Here is a 26,028-nt window from a genome sequence, read left to right on the forward strand (position 1 = left end):
TGAGAAATAAAGCAGAGTTTTTCTTTCCCCAATGAAGCAAAAAAAAAGCAAACCGAATAAATAGTAGATTGAAAGGCAGGTTTGTTGGGAAAAGGGTGCACGAGTAGTATACTTTAAAGGGGGCAAAGTTGGGTGATATGGAGGAGCAGAGTAATTTAGAAATTCAGGTTCACAAGCACCTTGATACAATTAAAAAAAAACAATGGAAGTGTTAAATTTAAAAGTCGATATGTTGAATCCATGTAAAATCTCTAAGTCCAGTGCACAAATTCAACTGGATGCTGCCTTACATAAAGAAATATGAAAATAAATTTGATAAACTGGGGCTTTTTAATTAAAGCAATGGAGATTAGAGATAACTTGCTTTCTCAATTCTGAGCACTGATCAAGAGACCATGCAGGTCAACACACTAATTTTTATGCTTGAGAGATCTAGAACAAGCAGGTATAGACACAAGATTAGAAACAAGAGTGGGCCATTCAGCCCCTTCGAGCCTGTTTAGGAGCCATTCATCAAATCCTTAATCTCTTGATATTTTGACCTAACAAACGCCCATTAATCTTGAACAAAAACAGAAAATGCTGGAAAAACTCAGCAGATCTAGCAGCATCCGTGGAGCAAGAGAAACAGTTAACGTTTCAAGTCCTTATGGCCTTTCTTCAGAGCTCTGGTGGATGTGGAGAGAATGCTTCCTTTTGTGGGAGAATCTAGAACTAGGGGTCACTGTTAAAAATAAGGGGTCACTCACTTAAGACATAGATGAGGAGAAATTCTCTCTGAGGGTAGTGAGTCTTTGGAACTCTGCTTTCACCACCTTTTGAGGAAGAGTCTTTGAATATTTTTTAAGGCAGAGCTAGATAGATTCATCATTAAGAAGGGGGTGAAAGGCTATCTGGGAGCAGGCAGGAATGTGGGGTTGAGGTTACAATCAGATCAACCATGATCTTATTGAATGGTGGAGCAGAGTCAAGGGGCCAAGTGGCCTACTCCTGCTCCTAACATGCATGTACATACGTATCTGTACACATGGACACAGAAATCTATTTGCTCCTCCACAGTCCCTAGTTTATTTTCTTTCCATTCAGCAAATATTCTGATTTGTCTTTCTTGTATTCAAAATGGATGAACTGCATTAGTCATGGTTTTCAGCACTTATTCAATCTACATCCCTTCCTCCTCCTATCTGCATAACTTACTTACCACTAAAGAATGCATGTACAATTCTATTCCTTCAAGTCATTAGTGTGTCATGAAAAGCAGAGGCCCACTTGTCATATGCTAACAATCAGAACAATCCTTTATCCCTACTCTCATGTCATCCCTCTCAATTAACGTGACTGTAGAATCTTTCTTTAAAAAAAAAAGCATACAACAGGGTTGTTAGGATATGGAATACACTACCAGAATTAGACAGATATAGGGGTCAGAAACACTTATAGATTGGACAGGTGGTTGATGGAAAAGGGAATGAAAAGATATGCAATTGTGTCTTGTGCAGAGAGAAGCTATACAGATTTGACATTTTACAATACAAATCTCATGGGGGTGGGTGGGACAGAAGAAGAGATGGTGGCGTAGTGGTACTATCATTGGACTAGTAATCCACACGCCTGGGTAATGCCCTAGGGACATAGGTTCAATTCCCACCACAGCAGCTGTGAAATTTGAATTCAGTTAATAAATCTGGAATATAAAACTAGTCTCAGTAATAGTAACCGTGACAATTATCATCAATTGTGTAAAAACCCATCTGGCTCACTAATGTCCTTGAATGAAGGAAATCTACCATGTGACTCCAGACCCACAGCAATGTGGTTGACTCTTAAATGCCCTCTGAAATGGCCCAGAAGTCACTCAGCTCAAGGGCAATTGGGGATGGGCAATGAATGCTGGACTTGTCAGCAATACCCACATCCCATGAAAGAATCAAAGAAGTCACTCATTCCAATGAGAAGAAAAATCAGGATCATTCTTAACTGGTTGAACAGTGGATTTATTTTCCACACAGTTATTATGTTCTTACCAGACCCAAAGAGGTCAACATTTTGCAGCCATTTTAGAAAGCAGTTATGTATCTGGACTTCATGCTCTCTTTGTACGCACCCTTCAATGTTTGTGTTTACCAAATAATCCTATTTTTTTTCACCTGCCCCAAAATGTTAACTTTCAACTGTCTCCTCATTGTACTAACATGTCTGCATCTTCCCAAAAATCATCATTTTTCTAAAGAAATGCCCTCCACTTGATTTGTGGAATCTCCTACTTGTGACATCAGCAAATCCCTACTCAATGCACTAATCTCCCACTCTAATAAGTTAAATGGAGAGTGAGAGCTTCTCATGTCTGCCAACTGATGCACAAAATTTAATATGCCAAATGTCAGGATATAAGACCATAAGACATAGGAGCAGAAATTAGGCCATTCGACCCATCGAGTCTGCTCCACCATTCAATCATGGCTGATAAGTTTCTCAACCCCATTCTCCCGCCTTCTCACCGTAACCTTTGATCCCCTTACCAATCAAGAACCTATCTATCTCGGTCTTAAATACACTCAATGACCTAGCCTCCACAGCCTTCTGTGGCAATGAATTCCATAGATTCACCACTCTCTGGCTAAAGAAGTTTCTCCTCATATATCTTCTGATTTTCCACAAAGGAAACCAGGAACTTTGGTACATCATGCAATGCCCCTATTCAGTTCAATAACAACTTACAAAAGTTATGTATTGATAAATAACTTGAAGGTCATACATCATGAACAGCATTCTGATTAGTAAAATTTCAGCAACACTTATCGCAATGAAGTTACAATTTCCAGAATTTATTTTTAAAATTCTTGTGGATGTGCACTTTCTGCAAACTAAAAAAAAAGCCAGTTTGGAAATCACACTTATTTTTGAAGTTATAGGTTTTACATTTATTTCACCTTTTAAACATTATAAATAGTGAGTTACTAACCTGAAGGCTTTGTAGAGTGGTCTGTACCAACAAATAAATGAACAGGGGGTAAAAAGCAAGAACCAGAGAATGGCCAGGCCAAAGTCCACCCCTCGGTAGCTATCAACACAGAACCAGGCAAGGCAACCAATAATATTTACCAAGAGTGTAACAGCATGGACTGTGGAGGAGAAAATAAATAAAATTAAGTCTAAAAATTGAACTGTTTGAAGCACATTTTAGGAGGTGCAAGAATATAACTTTAGAATTGGACCTAACCTTGGTCACAAACCAGTTCCATTGGTCACAGATTTCCTTTGAAACACCATAAAATACTGCAAGTTGCTCACAGTTATGACATTTTGCCAACAAAAAAAAAAACTTGCACCAGTGAATAAGTTGCCAATTTACAATAAAATGTCATGGTACCTGATGTGAAATTACAAAACAAAATTGGACGGTCAGCAATTCCTAATAGTACAGAGTCTGTCCATTCAATTCAATTATCTTAATGCTCTCAAACTGATAAGCATTGATCGAGGTGGTAGGTTTGAAGTTAGCCCAACTAGAATTTCATGGCAATTATATAAAATTAATTTTGGGGTTGGGGGGGGCACAGCAGGAGAAGTTGGTGCAGAGTTTCAGAAAATGTTTCTAAAAAGCATTTTTTACCTTTACCTCTGGCTAATTTAAATGCTAATAAATTGATACAATTTCTTTAGTCAGGCTTGGCCTTGTACTATATGAATTTTGGAGAACTTGATTTTTTACTATAGATTCTGAAAACGCTTACACAAATTGCAAGTATGCATCAGGCAGTAACCCCCACACATTTCCTGTAATCAGTGGCAAGCATTCAGCAAACATTTGTAACTTAACATGTTTGACAAAATAATGCCTGTGAAAATTTAGATATTTTACATGCTACCATCCAATAGATAAACATAAACAATAAAATTAAAGAAAGTTGGCAGAATTTACATACACATCCATAAGTAGTAGAGCATCTTGACTGTTTTTTGAAATTCAACAGGGATATCTACAGAGAGGTCCTGATAGAAACATGGTCCCACAGGGCATCGTTCTGGAAGGGGTGGCCAATTGTTCTTCCGAGCTGAAAAGAAAATAGCTTACTGTGTGCAGTTCTATAAATCAATTGACAATGAATAAGAAAACCCTATTTTCATCTTGGCTAGAGGAAAGAAAAATCTTTGGGAATAAAAAACACATTATTGCTGATCATTAAATAAGGGCCTCAAAAAGCAAAATTAAATCTGTCAGTGTATGTAGAATGCCATGGTGGCAGTTTTATAATCATAAATATATTTTACATACATGTACCTCAACCACCCATGCACCACACAGATTGACTTAAAATATTAATTAATTAGCAATGGACAACAAATGCAATTATGGAAAGCTTGAATGCTGGTTTGATACCTTAGAACTCAATTGTAGAAAATATGACTACAAGGTAATTAGCAAAGCTGGATGCTAAAACCTGAATAACTTTTACCCAAATTGTCTGCTATAATCGAAGTAGTGAACTTTGGGGTATAAACATTACTTTCCACTAATATAGGAAATCTATGTACAAATGCAAGGAATTTTTTCCAAAGCAATGCAACTACATACGATCGTAGCTGAGATTTTTCATCTCACGTTCCCGTCGATCAAGCTCTGCTGCCTTTTGCTCTAGTTCTTCCTGACGTCTCAGCAGCTCAGCCTGGGCTGCAGCAGTTTCCTAGAATACAAATTCAAGCTCGTTTTAACAAATTGAAAGCTACAATTCAAATTAAACACAAATTTAATAGCCTGATGGTTATCTTAAGCAGGTATTTTAATTTTGTACAGGGTTTTGTAAAAGGATAATGTAAATTTGATTTTGTGCAGGTGGAGGGATAAAATCAAAAAGGTAGCTATTTCAGTGTATTGCAAAGGCTATTACAACTCCAGCGATGCTACTTCCAAACTATATCATCTTTCCATAGCAGCCATGCTCCAAGAACTTCTCTGACCAGTTTCAGCCAACGCAGATATCCTCCATGAGAAAAGCAAAAACCCACAAAGCACGCCCAACTGTGACACATCAACCTTACTGTAAAGTTTCAGGTCGTGATCCAGGCAAAGACACAGGCTTCATCATTATAGCATGTTAAAATTTCTGCATTATTATAAAAGAAATGTAGCCAGACCATGGGAGCAGGGTTTTAAAAAAGTACGCCATGACAAGAGTTATAGAGGTCTACAGCACAGACAAAAGGCCCTTCAGCCCATCGAGTCTGCACCGGTCAAACAAGTACCTAACTATTCTAAACCCATTTTCCAGCACGAGGCCCATAGCCTTGTATGCCATGGCATCCAAGGCGCATCCAAATACTTCTTAAATGTTATGAGGGTTTGTGCCTCTACCACCCTTACAGGCAGTGAGTTCCAGATTCCCACCACCCTCTGGGTGAAAAAATTCTTCCTCACATCCCCTCTAAACCTCTTGCCCCTTGCCTTAAATCTATGCCCCCTGGTTATTGATCCCCCACACCAAGGGAAAAAGTTCCTTCCTGTCTACCCTATCTATGCCCCTCATAAATTTTATACACCTCAATCCCCCTTCAATCTCCTCTGCTCCAGGGAAAATAACACCAGTCTATCCAATCTCTCCTCAAATTCTCCAGCCCAGGCAACATCCTGGTAAATCTCCTCTGCACTCTCTCTAGTGCAATCACATCCTTCCTATAATGCGGATTCCAGAACTGCACGCAATACTCTAGCTGTGGCCCAACCAGTATTTTATACAGTTCCAGCATAACCTCCCTGCTCTTATATTCTATGCCTCGGCTAATAAAGGTAAGTATCCCATATGCCTTCTTAACCACCTTCTCTACCTGTCCCGCTATCTTAAGGGACTGGTGGTCATGTACACCAAGGTCCCTCTGATCCTCAGGTCCTACCATTCATCGTGTATTCCCATGCCTTGTTTGTCCTGCCCAAGTGCATCACCTCACACTTATCCGGTTTAAATTCCATTTGCCACTGATCAGCCCATCTGACCAGCCCATCTTTATCCTCCTGTATATCTAAGGCTATCCTCCTCACTATTTACCACCCCACCAATTTTCGTGTCATCCGCAAACTTACTGATCAATCCTCCTATATTCAGGTCTAAATCGATTATATATACCACAAACAGCAAGGGGCTCAACACCGATCCCTATGGAACCTCACTGGACACAGGCATCCAGTCACAAAAACACCCCTCGACCATCACTCTCTGCTTCCTGCCACTCAGCCAATTCTGGATCCACTTTGCCAATTGCCTTGGATCCCATGGGCTCGTAACTTCATTATCGGTCTCCATTGCTGGACCTTATCAAAACCCTTGCTGAAGTCCAAATAGACTACGTCAAAAGCATTGCCCTCATCTGCACACCTGGTCACCTCTTTGAAAAATTCAATCAAATTGGTCAGACATGACCTCCCCTTAACAAAACCATGCTGACTGTCCTTGATTAATCCCTGCCTCTCCAGGTGTACATTAATTCTGTCCCTCAGAATTGCTTCCAATAGTTTCCCCATCACTAAGGTTAGATTGACTGGCCTGTAGTTCCCTGGTTTATCCCTTCCTCCCTTCTTGAATAACGGTACCACATTGGCTGTCCTCCAGTCCTCTGGCACCTCTCCTGTGGCCAGAGAAGAATTGAAAATTATTGCCAGCACCTCTGATATCTCCTCCCTTGCCTCACTCAACAGCCTGGGATACATTTCATCCGGGCCTGGAGATCTATCTACTTTTAAGCCTGCTAGACCACTTAGAACCCCCTTCCTTTCTATGCTAATTTCTTTACTTATATCACAGTCCTTCTGCCCGATTTCCATACCCACAATCTATTCTTTCAGTCTGCAAGAAGGGCAAATATACAATTATGCCTAGAGAGATTTAGTGTAGTTAAATCCAGATAAACTTTCTCCACTCTGCGACATTAGATGGCTTGCCAATGCATATTGTTTCGATGGCCTAAAGGGGAGGGTGGGGGAAAAAAGTAATCTGCCAACATGCAAAATTCCTCTTGCCTCAAGAAGCCAAGAGCTATTGTTATTTGCCATCCATTTGAAGCCATAAGAGTTAACAATCTTTTCTGAGGTGTTAACATAGGAGCCACACAGCCCTACCAAAGATACTTTGAAGGCCAACTTTGAACCGAAGGCACCAGAAAATGCCCACATCATCTAAAATTACTGCAACATACAAGTTTATTTGTTTCAACTATTTAGCATCACGAGAGAAGAGCACCTCCCCGCCAAGAAAAAAACTAAAAATTCTGAAATGCTAGGCAAGTGGTTTCAAATGTTGGCGGGCGTTGAAGTGCAGTTCAACAGAATCACAGTTGGGGAGGCGATGGCGTAATGGTATTGTTGCTGGACTAGTAATCCAGAGACCCAGGGTAATGGGTCTGGGGACCAGGGTTCGAATCCACCATGGCAGATGGTGGAGTTTGGATTCAATAAAAATCTGGAATTAGAAGTCTAATGATGACCATGAAACCATTGTCAATTGTTGTAAAGACCCATCTGGTTCACTAATGAAATCTGTTGTCCTTACCTGGTCTGGCCTACATGTGACTCCAGACCCATAGCAATGTGGTTGACTCTTAAGTGCTCTCTGAAATAGCCTAGCAAGCCACTCAGTTGTAACAAACCACAACAAGGCACAAAACCAGACGGATCACCCGGCATTGATGGGCATTGGAAACGACAACGGCAATCTCAGACGTGTCGATGCTGCAAAGTCCTCCTTACTAACATCTGAGTGCCAAAATTGGGAGAGCTGTCTCACAGACTAGTCAAGCAACAACCTGACAGTCATCCTCAGAATCATACCTAACAGATAATCACCATCCCAGAATGTGTCCTGTCCCACCGGCAGGAAAGGCCCAGCAAAGGTGGCAGCACAGTGGTATACAGTCAGGAAGGAAGTTCACCTGTGAATCCTCAACATCCACTCCCTACCCCATCAGGTCAAACATGGGCAAGGAAACCTCCTGCCACTTACCACGTACTGCCCTCCCTCAGCTGATGAATCAGTGCTCCTCCATGTTGAACACCACTTGGAAGCACTAAGGGTAGCAAGGGCACTGGATGGGGAACTTCAACATCCATCACCAAGAGTGGCTTGGTAGCACCATTACTGACTGAGCTGGCCGAGTCCTAAATGACATAGCTGTGAGTCTGCAGCAGGTGGTGAGGGAACCAAGAGGGGAAAAAACATACTTGACCTCATCCTCGCCAACCTGTCTACCACAGATGCATCTGTCCATGACAGTATCAGTAGGCGTGATCACCGCACAGTCCTTGTGGAGATGAAGACGAATTCTCACCTTCACATTGAGGATACCTTCCATCGTGTCATGTGGCACTACCACTGTGCTAAATGGGATAGATTTTGAACAGATCTAGCAACTCAAGACTGGGCATCCATGAGGCATTGTGGGCCAGCAGCAGTAGAATTGTACTCAAACGCAATCTGTAACCTCATGGCCCTGCATATCCTCCACTCTATCATTACCATCAAGCCAGGGGATCAACCCTGGTCGAATGAAGAGTGCAGGAGGGCATGCCAAGAGCAGCACCAGGCATACCTAAAAATGAGGTGTCAACCTGGTGAAGCTATATTATAGGGCTACTTGCGTGCCAAACAGGATAAGCAGCAATTGATTGATGGGGCTAAGCGATCCCACAGTCAACGGATCAGATGTAAGCTCTGCACTCCTGCCACATCCAGTCGTGAATGGTGGTGGACAATCAAACAACTCACTGGAGGAAGAGGCTCCACAAATATCCCCATCCTCAACGATGGAGGAGCCCAGCACATCAGTGCAAAAGATAAGGCTGAAGCATTCGGTATAACCTTCAGCCAGACGTGCTGAGTGAATGATCCATCTCAGCCTCCTCCGGAGGTCCCCAGCGTCGTAGATGCCGGCCTTCAGTCAATTCGATTCACTCCACATGATATTAAGAAACTACTGAAGGCACTGAATACTGCAAAGGCTATGGGCCCTGGCAATATTGCAGCAATAGTACTGAAGACTCGTGCTCCAGAACTTGCCGCGCCCCTAGCTAAGCTGTTCCAGTACAGCTACAACACTGGCATCTACCCAGCTATATGGAAAAGTGCCCACAAATGTCGTGTGTACAAAAATGACAAATCCAACCCGGCCAATTACCGCCCCATTAGTCGACTCTCCATCATCAGTAAGGCAATGGAAGGTGTCATCAACAGTGTTGTTATCAAGCGGCATTTGCTTAGCAATAACCTGCTCACTGACGCCCAGTTTGGGTTCCGCCAGGGCCACTCAGCTCCTGACCTCATTACAGCCTTCAAACATGGCCAAAAGAACTGAACTCCTGAGGTGAGGTGAGAGTGACTGCCCTTGACAGCAAGGCAGCATTTGACCGAGTGTGGCATCACGGAGCCCTAGCAAAACTGAAGTTAATGGGAATCAGGGAGAGTACCCTCCACTAGCTGGGGTCATACCTAGCACAAAGGAAGGTGGTTGTGGTTGTTGGAGCTCAGTCATCTCAGCTCCATGACCACACCGCAGGAGTTCCCCAGGGTAGTGTCCTAGGACCAACCATCTTCAGCTGCTTCATCAATGACCTTCCTTCCATCATAAAGGTCAGAAGTGGGGATGCTCACTGCTGATTGCATGATGTTCATCATTCAACATTCGTGTCACACAGTGTGAGGCAATGACCACCTCCAACAAGAGAGAATCTAACCATCATCCCTTGACGTTCAATGGCACTAACATCGCCGAATCCCCCACTAACAACATCCTGGGGGGGTTACCATTGACCAGAAACTGAACTGGATTTGCCACATAAATACGTGGCTACAAGAGGAGGTCAGAAGCTAGGAATTATGCAATAAGTAACTCATCTCCTGACTCCCCAAAGCCTGTCCACCATCTACAACGCACAAGTCCGGAGTGCAATAGAATACTCCCCACTTGTCTGGATGAGTGCAGCTCCCACAACACTCAAGAAGCTCAACACCGTCCAGGGCAAAGCAGCCCGCCTGATTGACACCACATCCACAATCTACAAGATGCAGTGCAGGAATTCACCAAGTCTCCTTCAACAGCACCTTCCAAACCCACAACCACTACCATCTAGAAGGATGAGGGCAGCGGATAGATGGGAACCACCACCATCTGAAGTTCCCCTCCAAGTCACTCATCATCCTGACTTGGAAATATATCGCAGTTCCTTCACTGTCGCTGGGTCAAAATCCTGCAAGTCCCACCTTAACAGCACTGTGGGTGTACCTACACCATATAGACTGCAGCGGTTCAAGAAGGGTGCTCAGCACCACCTTCTCAAGGGCAACTAGGGATGGCCAATAAATGCTGGCCCAGCCAGTGAAGCCCACATCCCATGAATGAATTTTTAAAAAACTTGTAAAGTCATATTGTTGAGCAGTTCGTGTCCAGATCTTTCTGCACATAAATAATTATAAAGATTTTAACATAGCATTTAAAATCTTAACACTACAAATTACCACAAATTCAAAAATACTCATGCATTTTAAACTTGCCTGTGTATGTGGTGCATATGTGGGCGGTTCCTCTGTTGGCTTCATAATAGCTGGCTGTGTACTGGGCATAGGACGCTTTTCAGCATTTCCTGGTGGTGCCTGAGTAATTAGAAAAACACAGTACATGTTTTCATACATCAGCAGCAACATCATGGCACTTCATTTTAATTATATTTGTCAACAAAAAAAATCTTGCAATCTTCAAGATTGGCAAAAAGGGAAGTGCAGGCAATTATGGGATCTTACAATATTGTGAAAGGGGGGCGAGAAACAACAAGCATGTGGTAACATTGAGAGAAAGGCTTCGTTTCTGCTGTGCATCCTATGGCCATTCCTCTGTGCCTCACCCCAATAACTCCACTGTGGAACTCATTTACCAGCATTGAGTTAGGTACCCCACCCCATCAGTTAATACTTCTAATAACTGTATGACAAAAAACTGTGGAAGCACAATAAACAGTCTTGAATTCTATTAATGTTTCTGGCTCAGAGCAGGGAATCTGGCAGTACGACTGGATGCTGGTGGGCTAGGACTGGATTCTGGTGAATGGTGAGTAAAGAGCCTTAATTTAAAAAAAAAATCTTTTTGTAAAAATCTTATTGTTTCTAGTTCGAATTTAAGCTGTAGATTTCAGTTAAAAGCTAAAATTCCCAGCAATAAGCAGGGTTTTAACATTGGGTGAGTAGTTGGACTTATTAATTAAAGAAGCAGCTGAAACTGGGTCCCTTCCTGTGTAAGTGGGTCAATTAGCCTTTATGTGCTCTTAAGACAAAGCCAGCCAACTTAATGCGACTTTTAGAACAGTGTTCGGAGTTGGCTGATTAAGGGAGTTAGGGGAGGAAGGGAAAAAGGTGCTCCCTTGTTTTTGGTATTTGATAATGAGAGGAGAGGTGGCCTTAAGGAGAGAGGGGAACCAGGCCCAAGGGCAGGACCGGGAGCCAGCGGGAGAGGAGCGGCAGCCTTGGTAAGTAGGACCTGGTGAGTATTTCAACTGTCCAGTCTTTTAAGTAAAAATTGGTCTTTAGCTTAAATTAGATAGTGTTTAAAGTACAGGTAAGTAAAGTGCCGAGTATATATTTAATATTCCTTAAACTTGAGGAAGTAAACGTAAAGGGGGTAACTTAAGGGTAAGTCATGGCAGGGCAGCTTGATCATGTGAAATGCTCCTCCTGTGCAATGTGGGAAGTCAGAGACACTTCCAGTGTCCAAGGCAACCACATGTGCAGGGCTATCTCCTGCTGCAGCAACTCAAAATCCACGAGTTGCAGTTACAGCTGGAGTCACTGTAGTGCATCTGCAAGGCTGAGATCTTCATGGGTAGAACGTACAGTGAGGTGGTCACACTGCAGGTACAGATTGCACAGGCAGAAAGGGAATGGGTGACTGCCAGACAAAGTAAAAGCACTAGATAGTTAGTGCAAGAGTCCCCTGGGTCCATCTCCTTCTCTAACAGATTTTCCATTTTGGATACTGCTGGGGGAGATGGTTTCTCAGGGGAATGCAGTGAAAGCCAAGTCCACGGCACCATGAGTGGCTCAGCTGTACATGGGGAGGGAAGAAGAAACCAAAAAAGAGCGGGAGAGCACGAGTGACAGGGGATTCTATCATAAGGGAAACAGATATGAAAGTTTCTGCAGCCACAGACGTGACACCTGGATGTTATGTTGCCTCCCTGGTACCAAGGTCAAGGATGTCACTAAGTGGCTGCAGGACATTCTGAATGGGGGGTGGGATAAACAGCCAGAGATCGTGGTCCATATTGATACCAATGACATAGGTAAGAGGTATGAGGTCCTGAAATCAGATTATAGGATTTTAATCTCAGGATTACACCCAGTGCCATATGCTGGTGAGATCAGGAATAAGAGAACAGACCAGATGAATGCATGGCTGGAGAGATGGTGTAGGAGGGAGGGGTTTAGATTCCTGAGGCAATGGGACTGATTCTGGGAAGATGGGACCTGTACAAGCTGGATGGGTTGCACCCCAGCAAGACCAGGACCAAATCCTCACAGGGGTACTCGATAGTACTGTGGGGGAGTGTTTAAACTAGAGTAGCGGGAGATGGGAACTGGAGCAGGGATACACAAGAGGAGGAAACAAAGTTAGGAATGAAAGGCAGAAAAGTAGAAAGCAAAAGCAGAAGGCAGAGGAAACAAAAGCTGGCAGCAAATAGGGCCACAGTACAAAAAACATATAAAAATGTTAAGACGACAAGTCTAAAAAGGTACTGCATCTGAATGCACAGAGCATTAATAATAAAGGTAGATGAATTAACACATCAAATAGATGTTAACAGGTACAATATGATTGCGATTACGGAGACATGGCTGCAGGGTGACCAAGGCTGGGGACTGAATGTCCAAGGGTACTCTATATTCAGGAAGGACAGGCAAAAAGGAAAGGAGGTGGGGTGGCATTCTTAGTTAAGGATGAAATCAGTGCAATAGAGAGGGGATATTGGCTCAGAAAATCTAGATGTAGAATCAGTCTAGGTGGAGCTAAGAAGCAACAAGGGGGTGGAAAACATTAGTAGGAGTTGTCTATTGGCCTCCAAAACAGTGGTGCTAAGGTAGGGGACAACATTGAAAAAAGAAAACTAGAGATGGATGTAACAAGGCTGCTACAGTAATCATGGGTGACTTTAATCTACATATAGACTGATGGCAAACCAAATTAGCAATAATACTGTGGCAGATCAATTCCTGAAGGGTGTACAAGATGTTTTTTTAGACCAGTACGTCAAGGAACCAACGAGGGAACAAGCTACCCTAAAATTGGTATTGTGCAATGAGAAAGAAGGGGTTAATAGTAATAGTTGTGCTGGGTCCTTTAGGGAACAGTGAACATAACATCACATTCCATCCTAATGAAGAATTCTGTCAAGTAGTCCTATCTGAAATTAGGGTTCTAAAATCAAAAAAAAAAAAGGAAACTACAAAGACATGAAGGGTGAGTTGACTACGATAGATTGGGGAACTTCATTAAAAGGCATGATGGTGGATAGGCAATGGCTAATATTTAAGGAATGCATGTGTTGCAACAGTTGTACATTCCTTTCTGGCACAAAAACAAAGGAAAAGGTGCTCAACTTCTTTTGTTAGCCATGGTTGCACAGAGTATTAGATCCAAAGAGGAGCTATATAAAGTTGCTAGAAAAAGTAGCAAGCCTGAGGATAGGGAGCAGTTAAGAATTCAGCAAAGGATGACCAACAGATTAAGAGGGGAAAAATAGAGAGTAAACTTGCAAGGAGCATAAAAGCAGACTGTAAAAGCTTCTATAAAAGTGTGTAAAAAAGAAAAACATTAGTTAAATCAAAACGTAGGTCTATTACAGTCTGAGAGTTTATAGTAGAGAACAAGGAAATGGCAGAGCAACAAAACAGCTACCTTAGTTCAGTCTTCACAGAGAAGACACAAATAACTCCCTAGAAATGCCAGGGAACCAAGGGTCGAGTGAGAAGGGGGAATTGAAGGAAAGTAGTATTACTAAAAAAAGTGGAGAAATTAATGGGACTGAAAGCTAATAAATTCCCAGGGCCTGATAATCTACATCCCAGGATACTAAAGGGGGTGGCCATCGAAATAAGGGATGCGTTGGTTGTCATCTTCCAAAATTCTATAGATTCTGGAACAGTCCCAGCAGATTGGAGGGTGCCAAGTGTAACCCCACTATTTAAAAAAAAGGGAGGGAGAAAACAGGGAGTTACAGGCCTGTTAGCCTAACATTAGTAGGGAAAATGCCAGAGTCTTAGTAAATACCAATGGGATTAGGCAAAGTCAACATGGATTTATGAAAGGGAAATCATGTTTGACAAACTTACCAGAGTTTGAGGACGTAACTAGCAGAACCAGTGAATGTGGTGTATTTGGATTTTCAGAAAGCTTTCGATAAAGTCCCACATAAGAGGTTAGTGTGCAAAATTAAAGCACATGGGACTAAGGAAAAAAAATTGGCAGGAATTGAGAATTGATTCACAGACAGGAAACAGAGGAAGAGTAAAATGGGTCTTTCAGAGTGGCAGACGGGAACTAGTGGGATACCGCAGGGATCAGTGCTTGGACCCCAGCTTTTCACAACATATATCAATGATTTGGAACCAAATGTAAAATTTCCAAGTTTGCTGATGACAACAAACCTAGGTGGGAATGTGAATGGCGGGGAGCTTGTTAAGAGGCTTCAAGGCAATTTAGACAAGTTGAGCAAGTGGGCAAATGTATGGCAGATGTAATAAAACATGGATAAGTGTGAAGTTATCCACTTCGGTTGGCAAAACAGAATGGCAGAGTATTATTTAAATGGTGATAGATTTGGAAATGTTGATGTACAAAGGGATCTGGGTGTCCTTGTCCACCAGTCACAGAAAACAAGTATGCAGGTGCAGCAAGCAGTTAGGAAAGCAAATGGTATGTTGGCTTTCATTGGAAGAGGATTTGAGTACAGGAGCAAGGATGTCTTACTGAAGCTGTACAGGGCCTTGGTGAGACCACACCTGGAGTATTTTGTGCAGTTTTAGTCTCCTTACCTAAGAAAGGATATACTTGCTATCCCAGGAAATCAGTCTGGTGAACCTTTGCTGCACTGCCTCTACGGCAAGATTGGCGTATAAGGAGAGACTGGGTCGACTGGGAGTTTAGAAGCATGAGTGTGGATCTCATTGAAATGTGTAAAATTCTGACAGGGATGGACAGAGTGGATGCAGGGATAATGTTTCCCCTGGCTTTGGTGTGGGGGGTGTGGGGGGGGATCTAGAACAAGGGATCATAAGTCTGAGGGTATGGGATAGGCCTTCAGGATTGAGAGGAGGAGAAATTTCTTCACTCAGTGATGAATCTGTGGAATTCTCTACCACAGAAGCTGTGGAGGCCAAGTCACTGAATATATTTAAGGAAATAGATAGATTTCTAAACTCTAAAGGAGTCAAGGGGTATAGGGAGAGAGGGGGAGTATGGTGCCAAGATAGAAGATCTGCCATGAATGGTGAAGCAGGCTCGATGGGTAGAATGACCTACCCCTGCTCTTATTTTCTTTGTTTCTAGTAGAAAAGGAGGACTAGGGAAGGGTATGGGGAAAGAAAGTTGTTTTTAAATTCATTCCTGGGGTGTGGGCGTTGCTAGATAGGCCAGCATTTATTGCATTTATGTTCATATTTCTTCTTAGAGTTCTCTGCCCAAAGGCAGGTCCTTGGCATTATTTGCTGAACCACAGCAAAGTACCATTTTTTAAAAAACAAACAGGTAGGATGAGAAGGCAGATCCCGAATCTGCATCAGCAGGGATAAAATCCCATGCTGTTGGCGTTAACCTCATCCTCACATTAGCTGCCTGGCCAACTGAGCTAACCAGCGCCCATTAAGTCAATTCCTTCTCATCCCAGCACCAATTCCAATATGATCAGACTGAAGTTTCATTTGAGGGGAAAATGGCTTCTTATATAACTAGACACTCTAGATCTATTTTAGGAGAAAGAGTAGTGTTTTTTTTAAAAAAACACTACCCTTAAAAAAAAAATCCATGGAATTGACAACATGGTATATGGGAAGTTTCATCAACAAGAGTCTTCAAATGCTCAAACCTACAAATTTGAGTATATGTGTCAAAATATCTGTGCTAGTATCACAGGCCTTTTGCCAATGCCACTTTTGAACCAGTGATCGCATGGTATGTGATCCAAGACGATTAGCCCCTGGATTTTCTATTCCTCTGCGTTGTTTACACCTGGCCTCTTGTAATGTCATTTTTCTTCAATTTAATCCCTTAGTCTGATTGTGGAATAATGCATGGCAATTACACTTAGCATCAAATAGGTAAATGTTCTTAGCTATGCACAACAGTAAAATAGTGAATTGAAATTCTCATACCGTCCGTCCATCTGTGAAAGGATTGTATTCCTCTAATGCTGGTGGAGGATTTCTTGTTACTTGTGTAACTGATGGATCCTAGGATGAAAAGCAGCAAGAATCAACAAATGAAGAGGCTTTGCATTGTGAAAGTGCAATCACCAATCACCATGGTTAAACGTAGCCAGTTGGTGAAGGAGTCGAGCAGAAGGCAACCTTTACTCAAGTTTTAGATTTATTTGCAAAGTCAGACATTACAAACGAAGAGCTCCCAACTCCACAAGCCACCACCAGTGTCAAGTGTTTCTTAATACTCTTTTGTGCAAATAATAACCAAATAAATTAACTTAAGAACAACACCTTAAAAGGGGTACTATAACCAAGACAAAAACATCAATGGAAAATTAAATTAAAATGTAATTACTGGGACAGATGATGCACTCCAGCCCCTGCATCATCCTCTGATCGCGGTAAGCTTCGAGTGTACCGGAGAACACTGTGCTCCCTCTTCAGGAACACCCAGATGCAGATGGGAGAGAGAGGCAGGCAGTGGGGTTGAATGATCCCTCTCAACCACCCACTGCCTGCACCTGTTTATGGACACCTTGGCCAGGCCTAGGAGCGTGCTGGTGTTCGTTTATTTTATATGCAAAAAAAATACAAATAATTTAATTGACAGCCCTTTAAAGAGGCACTGTAACAAAAACCACATCTTTAAAGGAAACTTATCAAATTAAAATGTTGTTTTGTGGGCTTTTGATGCACTCCAGCCCCTGCCATGCCCACTGGTTGTGGAAGACCGCAAGCACACCAGTGTCCTTTCCAGGGACACCCAGACAACATGGATGTAACACGGAAGAGAGGTTGCCTGGTCGGGTCCAACAACCCCCTCAATGGCTCACTGCCTGTTTATGGCCGCTTGGCCAGGCCCAGGAACAGTGTAGCACCCACTAGGTACTGCATGGTAGCGTCAGGCTGGATTTTGGGTCTGAGTATCTGAACTAGGAATTGAACCCACAGCCTTCCGCTTCAAGAGAGCTATCCACTGAATCACAATGTTTCTTAATATGAGCACAAGTCATTACCCAACGAGTGGCGCCAACTGTAGACAATTAACAGACTCTTAAAAAAATGCTCAAATAATATTTCAAAACCCAAAGAAAAAATGATTTTCCATAATTCTCTACAAAGCCTCTCTTCTCAGACCCCCAATAATCTTCTGGTACAAGCATCCACTTTCATGAAATAAGCAAACAAGATTGCACTGACCCATTTGATCTTGGAGATTTCCGTTTTCTCTCACATAGATTAAGGATTGACCTTGCTAGCCTGAAACAATTTTCACTAACACTTTTGGTCAAGTGAACTTTATCCCACAAGGAACGGTTATCTGTGTAACATTGAATGGGAAAATTGTTTTCAGTGCAGTCCTTTTACAGAATTTCCCAAATATTTGACAAATAGAATCCCATTTCCACTGCTTCCACAAGTGCCAGTGTTTCCGCAGCTAAAAGTACTTTTAACAACTCTTCTCATTTTCTTAGCGTCCCAGGCTAAAAGCCAACATTTCCCATTTTCACCCACCAAAAAAGATATGAAACCCACTGCACTTGAATACCCATCAGGAAGATTGGCATGAGAAACATCATTAAAAAGAACCAATTTCATGTTCTTTGGGTCACTCAAGGATAGAAACTAAAAGTATGCATTTATCCATTTTTAATTTTTTGAAATATTTTATTTGTCCTTAAAACATCGACTTTAGGGTGATTCACCATAGTACTAGTTCCAAAAGATCAAAACTGGCATCTGGTCTTGTTTAAGTGTATAACCAATTCAACTGATCCAGATCTGCTAAAAATGCTTTCATCCACATTCCTTCCATGTGCAACTCTTCCTTTGTACTGGCACCTGCATATCCAATATCTGGATGATCTCAAAATGCCACAAAAAGAGTCCACTATCCTTTGTGACACTGCAAGGTTTGCCATTAAAGCTGCTAGAAATGACTGCTTCCCCAGGAATTTTTTCAAGGCAGTGGAAATCTGCTCCAAAAGGAAGTCTCCTTCCAAGAGCCAAACCCCGGTTACGACCAGGAGCCTGCCCATATACGACACCTTAGCACAATCGAATCATTTAAAGAGGGCGGAACAAGGAGTTTCCAAATTGAATTTCTGCTTTTTTTTTTAAAAATACAGCTAAAGCCCATGATATATTCATTCGAAGGAGGAATATTATCTTTTGAAATCTATCAGTCTGACCATGTCTCATTGGCATCCAATAGATCATCTTTCAGATGCATTTTATCCATGAAACCTAATAGTAGAGCCAATCTTTCCTCAGTATCCAACTGACAGGCTTCCAGCTTACAAAATGCTTGGCTTTCAATTTTACTTGTTAGGAAATGACAATGCCAAGGCCATAACTCGTTTCTTCTTTGGTAAGGATGTAACCTATGCCCACATATCCCACTTCATTCTTCTACTGATCATAAAGTTCAGACTCTTGAGTGTCAGAGGGTAATCAGACCCTGATCAGCTTGTTTTCATCCATACTTCAAAAGCATACTTTTGCTGGACTTGGTCCTAATTTAAAAGCTAATAACTATGCATTTCAAAATGTTCATGCCATTGTTGCTATTTTAAAACGGTCTACACAAATAAAACTGGAAACCAAATAACTACATACACAAAACTGATCCTGATCATTAGGATATAAAGGCAAGGGTGGTGTAAAAAAATGACTTGGTGGGGGAAGGGAGAGAATAAAAAAGTGAGAGATAGAGGATAAGCTGCTTTCTTCCAACTCCCTGTATCACATGATTAATTTTCACAATTAAAGCCAAGTAGGGGCAATAACAGTGATTAACCTCCTTTAGCAGAAAAGTGAACATGTTTTACTTTCACCAATTTGCCAATCAGGGGCATTTTCAATGTGATCAGGGCCCTAAAAATGGGAGAAGAGAAGCGGGTGGTAAAGAGTGAGAAACAGATCGTAAATTTTCAAATGCCGAATCACACCCAAACTTCCACACTGCAGTAAAAACTGCATTTTACCAGTTTTTTCGACTTTCCATCTTCTCATGTGACATTTTTATTCAACTAGGACAAAAATTAATTTTGTAGTAACATATGACTATTTGTATCTTTTGGTCTATGATTAACATACACTGCAACAGAAGCATTTTACAAGGCATTTTGCTGCTGAAAGAATGCTCCTTGAGAAAGACAAAATTGGTCTTCACATTACATGGAGATTGCCTACTTGGTCCGTCACCGAGATCACAAAACTTCAGTAGGGCATTTCAGCAAATATATATCAAAATTAACTATTGCTATCTTTACGGAACAAAAATAAAAATAGCTGGAAAACCTCAGGTCTGACAGCATCTGCGGAGAGAAATACAGTCAACATTGAGTCCATATGACTCTTCATCAGAACTCATTTCCAGCATCCGCAGTATTTTGTTTTTATCTAGCTATCTTTACAGCACTTTTATCACCAGCTTCACCTCTCTGAACCCACTAGATAGATAAAGCATTAAAGCTCTCAATTTCATGAGATAAAGTTACAAACTCAGTCAATGTTTTTTTTAAAGAAGATCCTTGACCTGCATCCTACAAATTTTGCATTCTTGATAATTTTGACATTGAATCACTTCTCTCCTCTAGATGACAGCAAGACTGTTCTCAATTCCTATGCCCATTGTAAAACTTAGACTGAAAAATCGATGAAAATATTACCAAGATTAATATTTTTCCCTCAAGTGAAAAGAGTAACAATATACCCCAAACTCAACGCATTAGATAATTGTAAAAGCACATGTTTTCATGTTAAACTTATCCCTGTGTCAATGATTTTCTTGACAAAATGAATTGAAAAATGCAGTGTATGAATTATGCATTTGCAGCTGACATGAGAAATGATAGGATAATTGTGCCCAAATAGCATTTTTGACCCAAAACACAGCTTTACTATAATTAAAAAGCATGAGCTTAACTATTGTATAAGTGAATGGTTCTTTTATGAGGTAAACATCTAGTTCAAAGACTTTTAGACTCTCAAATTCTATAAACTTATCAGGAAAGCTACTGAGTTTATCGATTTTAGATAAACATCTTTAAGGGGGAAAAAATTATCCTGAATCGCAACTTGGTAGACCTGCTGAGTTTTTCCAGGTAATTCTGTTTTTGTTTTGGTAGAACACCATCTGGCAACACAAGTATAGGTAGTAAGTCTGGAATGGATCTCATTTATGGCTCAGTGGTAGCACTCTCACCTGAAATCCACTCAAGATTTGGACATGTAATCTAGGCCAACACCCTACTGCAGTACCAAGAGAACGCAACACCGTCAGAGGTGCCCTCTTTCAAGTGAAAGGTTAAACCGAGACCATCTGCCTTTTCAGGTAGAACGAAAAAAGATCCCATGGCACAATTTGCAGTACAGCAGGGTCCAGGTTAATAATTATCCATCAACCCACATCACTAGAACCAATTGTCTGGACATGAGCACATTTTTGCTTGAGAGCACTTGTGTGCAAATTGGCTATAGCCCACTTTATACATTTCCCAAGTAGTCATTATTCATGTATGAAATTTGATAGCAAGTGCCAGCAGGGGGAATGATAGATAACAGCTCTGAAGATTACAGTAGACATAAAAATCAGGACAGCAGTAGGCATTCTGCTGCCAATTTGGTCAGAGGTAGAATGTATAGCAAATTGGATGTGCTTTGTTTTGTACAATGCTACTGAGCATATTGTAGCTGCATGAAACGTCAACCTTTCATTTATGAAGCATGATAATATAGTCATCCAGTCACAAGATTCTGAAATAGCATTGCATACATATCCATTTACCACATGGGGCTAAGGAAGTCAAATCTGCGGGGACAGTACCAATGTCAATCAACAAGAATGATTTCTACATTTGGGACTTAAGACTCAAGGTTGAAAAGCAAATCAATGATTGAAAGACTGTGGTAGCTGTTAAGGTAGCTGGCTTATTCAGCAAAAGGACACCATTTGTTCAGACAAATATAATAATCATGTAAAGTCTGGGAAACAAAAGCGGTGGACAGAGCTGTTACAAAGTGAGAACAAAAGGATATGTAGGGAAGATCTGCATCCAGACAGGATATTATATTTTGGCCTCTAACATGGTAAACATTTCAGAAATCTAAATAAATTAGGAACATTGGGATTCCCTGTGATTATTTCCTTGACTCAATATCAGGTACACAATATTTTTATTTTAGTAGCCACTCCTTGAATAAAATCTAATGCCTTAGTAGCAAGACTATGGCCTGGATTTTCACTGAACCAGGTTAACTCTGGAGGCATTTAAAAATGGTGGGATGGATCAAGTCTGGGATTCCAGCCCCCATTCCTGACATGAGTATTTCATACCAATGAAGAATAAGAGTGTAGGTTGGCAGTTCACACCCTGCGCTCCTGAGCTGTTCAGATCTGCTGCAGAGATAGGCATCTTGTATCCAGCCCTGCAAATTTGAGGAGTTGGACCAGCTTCTGGAAGTCCCCTGGTTCACAGACCCCTCAGAGCAGTCATGAGCCATACCTTTTGAAACATAAGCCTTACTCATGCCATGACCATTCTCCATATGCATTATGGAGAACAAATGCACCATATAACAATGGCAAGTCCTGAAGTGCTCAAAAAGAAACACCCATTCAGAAATTTGCTTTGAAAGAAAAACTGTTGTTCTTACAGCCATATAAAAGTGTGTCAGACAGAGCCATATCATCAATAACAGCCTCACTTCACACTTAATCTTGTCCAAATAAACAGATACTGATAAAACAAAATAAATCATAACCTCAAAGATGTCAATCCATCAAAGCAAACACTCCACTTGAATGAAACAGGAGCTCTGCTGAGCTAATCCATTTCAGTTTTGGAGCTCAGCCAAGCATTCATAATGAGCCTAGTGGAGAAACAGATATCTGGCATCTCTGTTGATACAGTTCCCAGTTGGTTTCAGGTGATTGCTTGGTTGAGCTCCAAGACAAATGGTAGTGAAAATCCTGCCCCAAGTGTTCAAAGTCAACAAGTAAGTATATACAGCCAACCACTAAATATTTGATGGAAACCCCTATCTTGGGGGCTCTTTGCAATTAGGGCTTACCATAAAAAGTACTAGAGAAAGCCAACTTGATTGAGGGCCCAATTCCTGATATATTCTATGCAAAACAACTTTGCTAGAGGACTGGCCAGAAATTTGGACGAATTCTAGCAAGCAGCGCAACTTCTCGGAATTAAATAATTAGAAGGTGAACCACAGACGATTTCAGTTTTGGAAATGTTGAGGATTGGGAGAGTTAATAGTTTATAGACTTTTGCTTTGCAAACAATGAGACACAATTTAGACATTGGTCTGTTCTAAAGGGAAAATGAACCCTTTCCAAATGTTAATTGGGGTATTGGGCACACAATGATTACTTTCCAAAGAAGCACTAATTGCTGGTTTGATAATTGAACCACTTTCATTACCTGATGAGAAAAAAAAATCAATTTGTGATGAACTCCTGACACTGAAAACTTGGCTCACAAGAATAGTGTGCAAGCATAGCTTATTCTGCATAGAGCATTTAACATGTCATAAAGCAGCAATTTTGAACTTGTAAAGTAATGGAAGGGGTCATCAACAGTGCTATCAAGTGGCACTTGCTTAGCAATAACCTGACACCCAGGTTGGTTTCCGCCAGGGCCACTCAGCTCCTGACCTCATTACAGCCTTGGTTCAAACATGGACAAAACAGCTGAACTCCAGGAGTGAGGCAAGAGCGATTGTCCTTGACATCAAGGCCACGTTTGACAGTGTGGCATCAAGGCACCCTAGCAAAACTGGAGTCGACGGGAATCGGGGGGAAATTCTCCACTGGTTAGAGTCATACCTAACACAAAGGAAGATGGTTGTGGTTGTTCGAGGTCAGTCATCTCAGCAGGAGTTCCTCAAGGGAGTGTCCTTGACCCAACACCTTCAGTTACTTCAATGACCTTCCTTCCATCACAAGGTCAGAAGTGGGGATGTTCACTGACAATTGCACGATGTTCAGCACCATTCGTGACTCCTCAGATACTGAAGCAGTCCATGTCCAAATGCAGCAAGACCTGGACAATTTCCAGGCTTGGGCTGACAGGTGACAGGTAACATTCAGGCCACGCAAATGCCAGGCAATGACCATCTCCAACAGGAAAGAATCTAACCATCACCCCTTGACGTTCAATGGCATTTCATCACTGAATCTTCCATTGTCAACATCCTGGGGGTTACCATCGACCAGAAACTGAACTGGACGAGCCATATAAATAACTATGGCTGCAAAAGCAAGTCAGAAGCTAGGAACCATGTGACGAGTAACTCACCTCCTGACTCCCCAAAGCTTGTCCACTATCTACAAAGGCACTAGTCAGGAGTGTGTTGGAATACTCCACACTTTCCTGGATGAGTGCAGCTCCCACAACACTGAAGAAGCTCAACACCGCCCAGGACAAAGCAGCCAATTGATTGGCACCACATCCACAAACATTCACTCCCTCCTCCACCAATGCACTGTTTTAGCAGTGTGTACCATCTACAAGATGCACTGCAAGAGTTCACCAAGGTTCCTTAGATAGCTCCTTCAAAAGCCCGACCACTACTATCTAGAAGGTCAAGGGCAGCAAATACATGGGAACACCACCACCTGGAAGTTCCCCTCCAAGTCACTCACCATCCTGACTTGGAAACACATTGCTGTTCCTTCACTGTCGCTGGATCAAAATCCGAGAACTCCCTTCCTAACAGCACTGTGGGTGTATCTACACTACACAGACTGCAGCGGTTCAAGAAGGCAGCTCACCACCACCTTCTCAAGGGCAACTAGGGATGGACAATAAATGCAGGCCCAGCCAGCGAAGCCTACATCCCATGGATGAACAAAAAAAAAACATTTTTTTAATTGGCATTAATGCAAACAATTATTGTTAATTTGGCAATACAAATGACTGACCCTTTTAAATATGTACATTTTAAGCACGGAGGTCTATAGTGAGAATGGACAGCATCTCTTGGTGGACAATTAATGGACTGCTGCTTTTTTATGACGGCAAGCATGAAAAATGGTAGTTGGGCATATGAATGGAGCGCTGTCAGTTGCCATAGGTGAGTTTTTTGATTTAAGAAATTGAGAGACTGAGACAGAGCATGTGCGAGACACAATCAAAATAATGATGAATTTGAAAACATTTTCAAAACTAAAATAAAACTACAAGTTGACTCACGCCACCTAGATGCCAAGACAAAAACTTCCTGACATACAGCAACTTTATGCAATTTGCATAACATGGAATTATTTTGTCACAAGTGACTTTACTACCAAGCATACTGCAAAGTCCAAAATAATTAATAGAAAAGGGAAGTGAATCCAGGAAGAATACAGTTCTTTTTTCAACCCACTAAATTTTAAGCAAATCGGTAAACCACCAGGTGAGCAATATTAATTTTCAAAACAGAGAGGATGGGATGTATAGCAAAAAAAACAAAGCTAGAGATTACACAATATGTTAGGCATATTCACATGTTTTAGTGGAACTGCTCCTATGAACAAAAATAAAACAGGAGGGAAAAAAAAAACAGGTCCATTATTCAGCTGTTCTTGCCAATTTCATTTTTTTGTGCTCTCCTTCAGGAGCTGTGCAATTTCTAAGACTTCCACTGGTTTTAAGATTAGAAAATGCTGAATATATGGTTCTATAGTTGTAAAGAACACCCAACTATGCTAAACTTGTTGAAATTATTCCAGCCCTTGTATACACCAGATAAAACAAGCTCATCAAAATAACGAGTGAGCGAAAATGAGTTTCCTCCAAACGAGACATGTTGTGCCTAACTGCCTACAGTGAAACAATGCTCAGATTTCCATGCAAACTAATTAAAATAAGCCAGAAAGTCAGATCTCTTAAGAATCAACGCAATCAAGCAGTGGAAAAGAGGTAAATCAATTCATAACAGAGCCTGCAGGTGTTAGGTTGGGCCAATATAAGAATGGAAAAACAAAATTTCCCCCTTTAGAGTAGGGCTACAGACCATAAGGGAAGCAGCGCTCATCTGTCGTGCAATATTTACAAAGTAATTTAAAAGTCCATCTGACCAGAATCCAAAAACACTTGGTAACTTCTCCCTTACTGCATTTGACTGATAACAGTAAAAAAAAATCTTCAATTTTGCAGAAGGCAGATGTTCAGCCCTCTAGGCCAAGGACCAGGCATGCAAGGAAGGCTGGTAGCCTCATCAGGAATGCAGCCCTTAGCAGAAATGACCAAGACAGAGACGACCAAAACAGAGACAGATCCCAGAATGGTGGAGTGTGCCTAAAGAAACTCAATGACCCGACTAGGTAAAGGAAAGCAAGACATTTATTTTTAATAACCTCATTTTGTCACACCAAATACACCAGACTCAAGATGAATCAACTTTTCCTTTGTGTCTTTGTTGGACAAGAACACGAACAATGCCCAAATGAGAGAATGAGGAGTAGTGTGGATTTCCCCAAGCCTCCAAATGCTGCCCCCTGCAGCCCCATGATCAGAAAGCAATGGAGCTGCACAATGGCCGAGGTGGGTGAACAGTCTAAACTTTGGCCATTTATCAT

General features: G+C 41.6%; 1 protein-coding gene across 2 annotated transcripts in view; it reads right to left on the reverse strand.

The window, feature by feature from the left end:
- Positions 1-26,028, reverse strand: part of scamp1 (secretory carrier membrane protein 1) — a 65,147-nt gene that overhangs the window by 14,109 nt on the left and 25,010 nt on the right. Inside the window, exons 2-6 of one of the 2 annotated variants that reach the window (XM_078563163.1) lie at positions 16,395-16,472; positions 10,533-10,631; positions 4,577-4,685; positions 3,927-4,055; positions 2,963-3,122 (exon numbers count right to left, since the gene is read on the reverse strand). In XM_078563163.1, the coding sequence (XP_078419289.1) occupies positions 2,963-3,122; positions 3,927-4,055; positions 4,577-4,685; positions 10,533-10,631; positions 16,395-16,472 (575 nt within the window). The remainder of the gene's footprint in view (positions 1-2,962; positions 3,123-3,926; positions 4,056-4,576; positions 4,686-10,532; positions 10,632-16,394; positions 16,473-26,028) is intronic. The other variant, XM_078563169.1, reaches the window with a different exon arrangement.

The sequence above is a fragment of the Cetorhinus maximus genome, chromosome 2 (genome assembly GCF_964194155.1).
Source record: "Cetorhinus maximus chromosome 2, sCetMax3.hap1.1, whole genome shotgun sequence".
In the NCBI taxonomy this organism is placed as follows: Eukaryota; Metazoa; Chordata; class Chondrichthyes; order Lamniformes; family Cetorhinidae; genus Cetorhinus; species Cetorhinus maximus.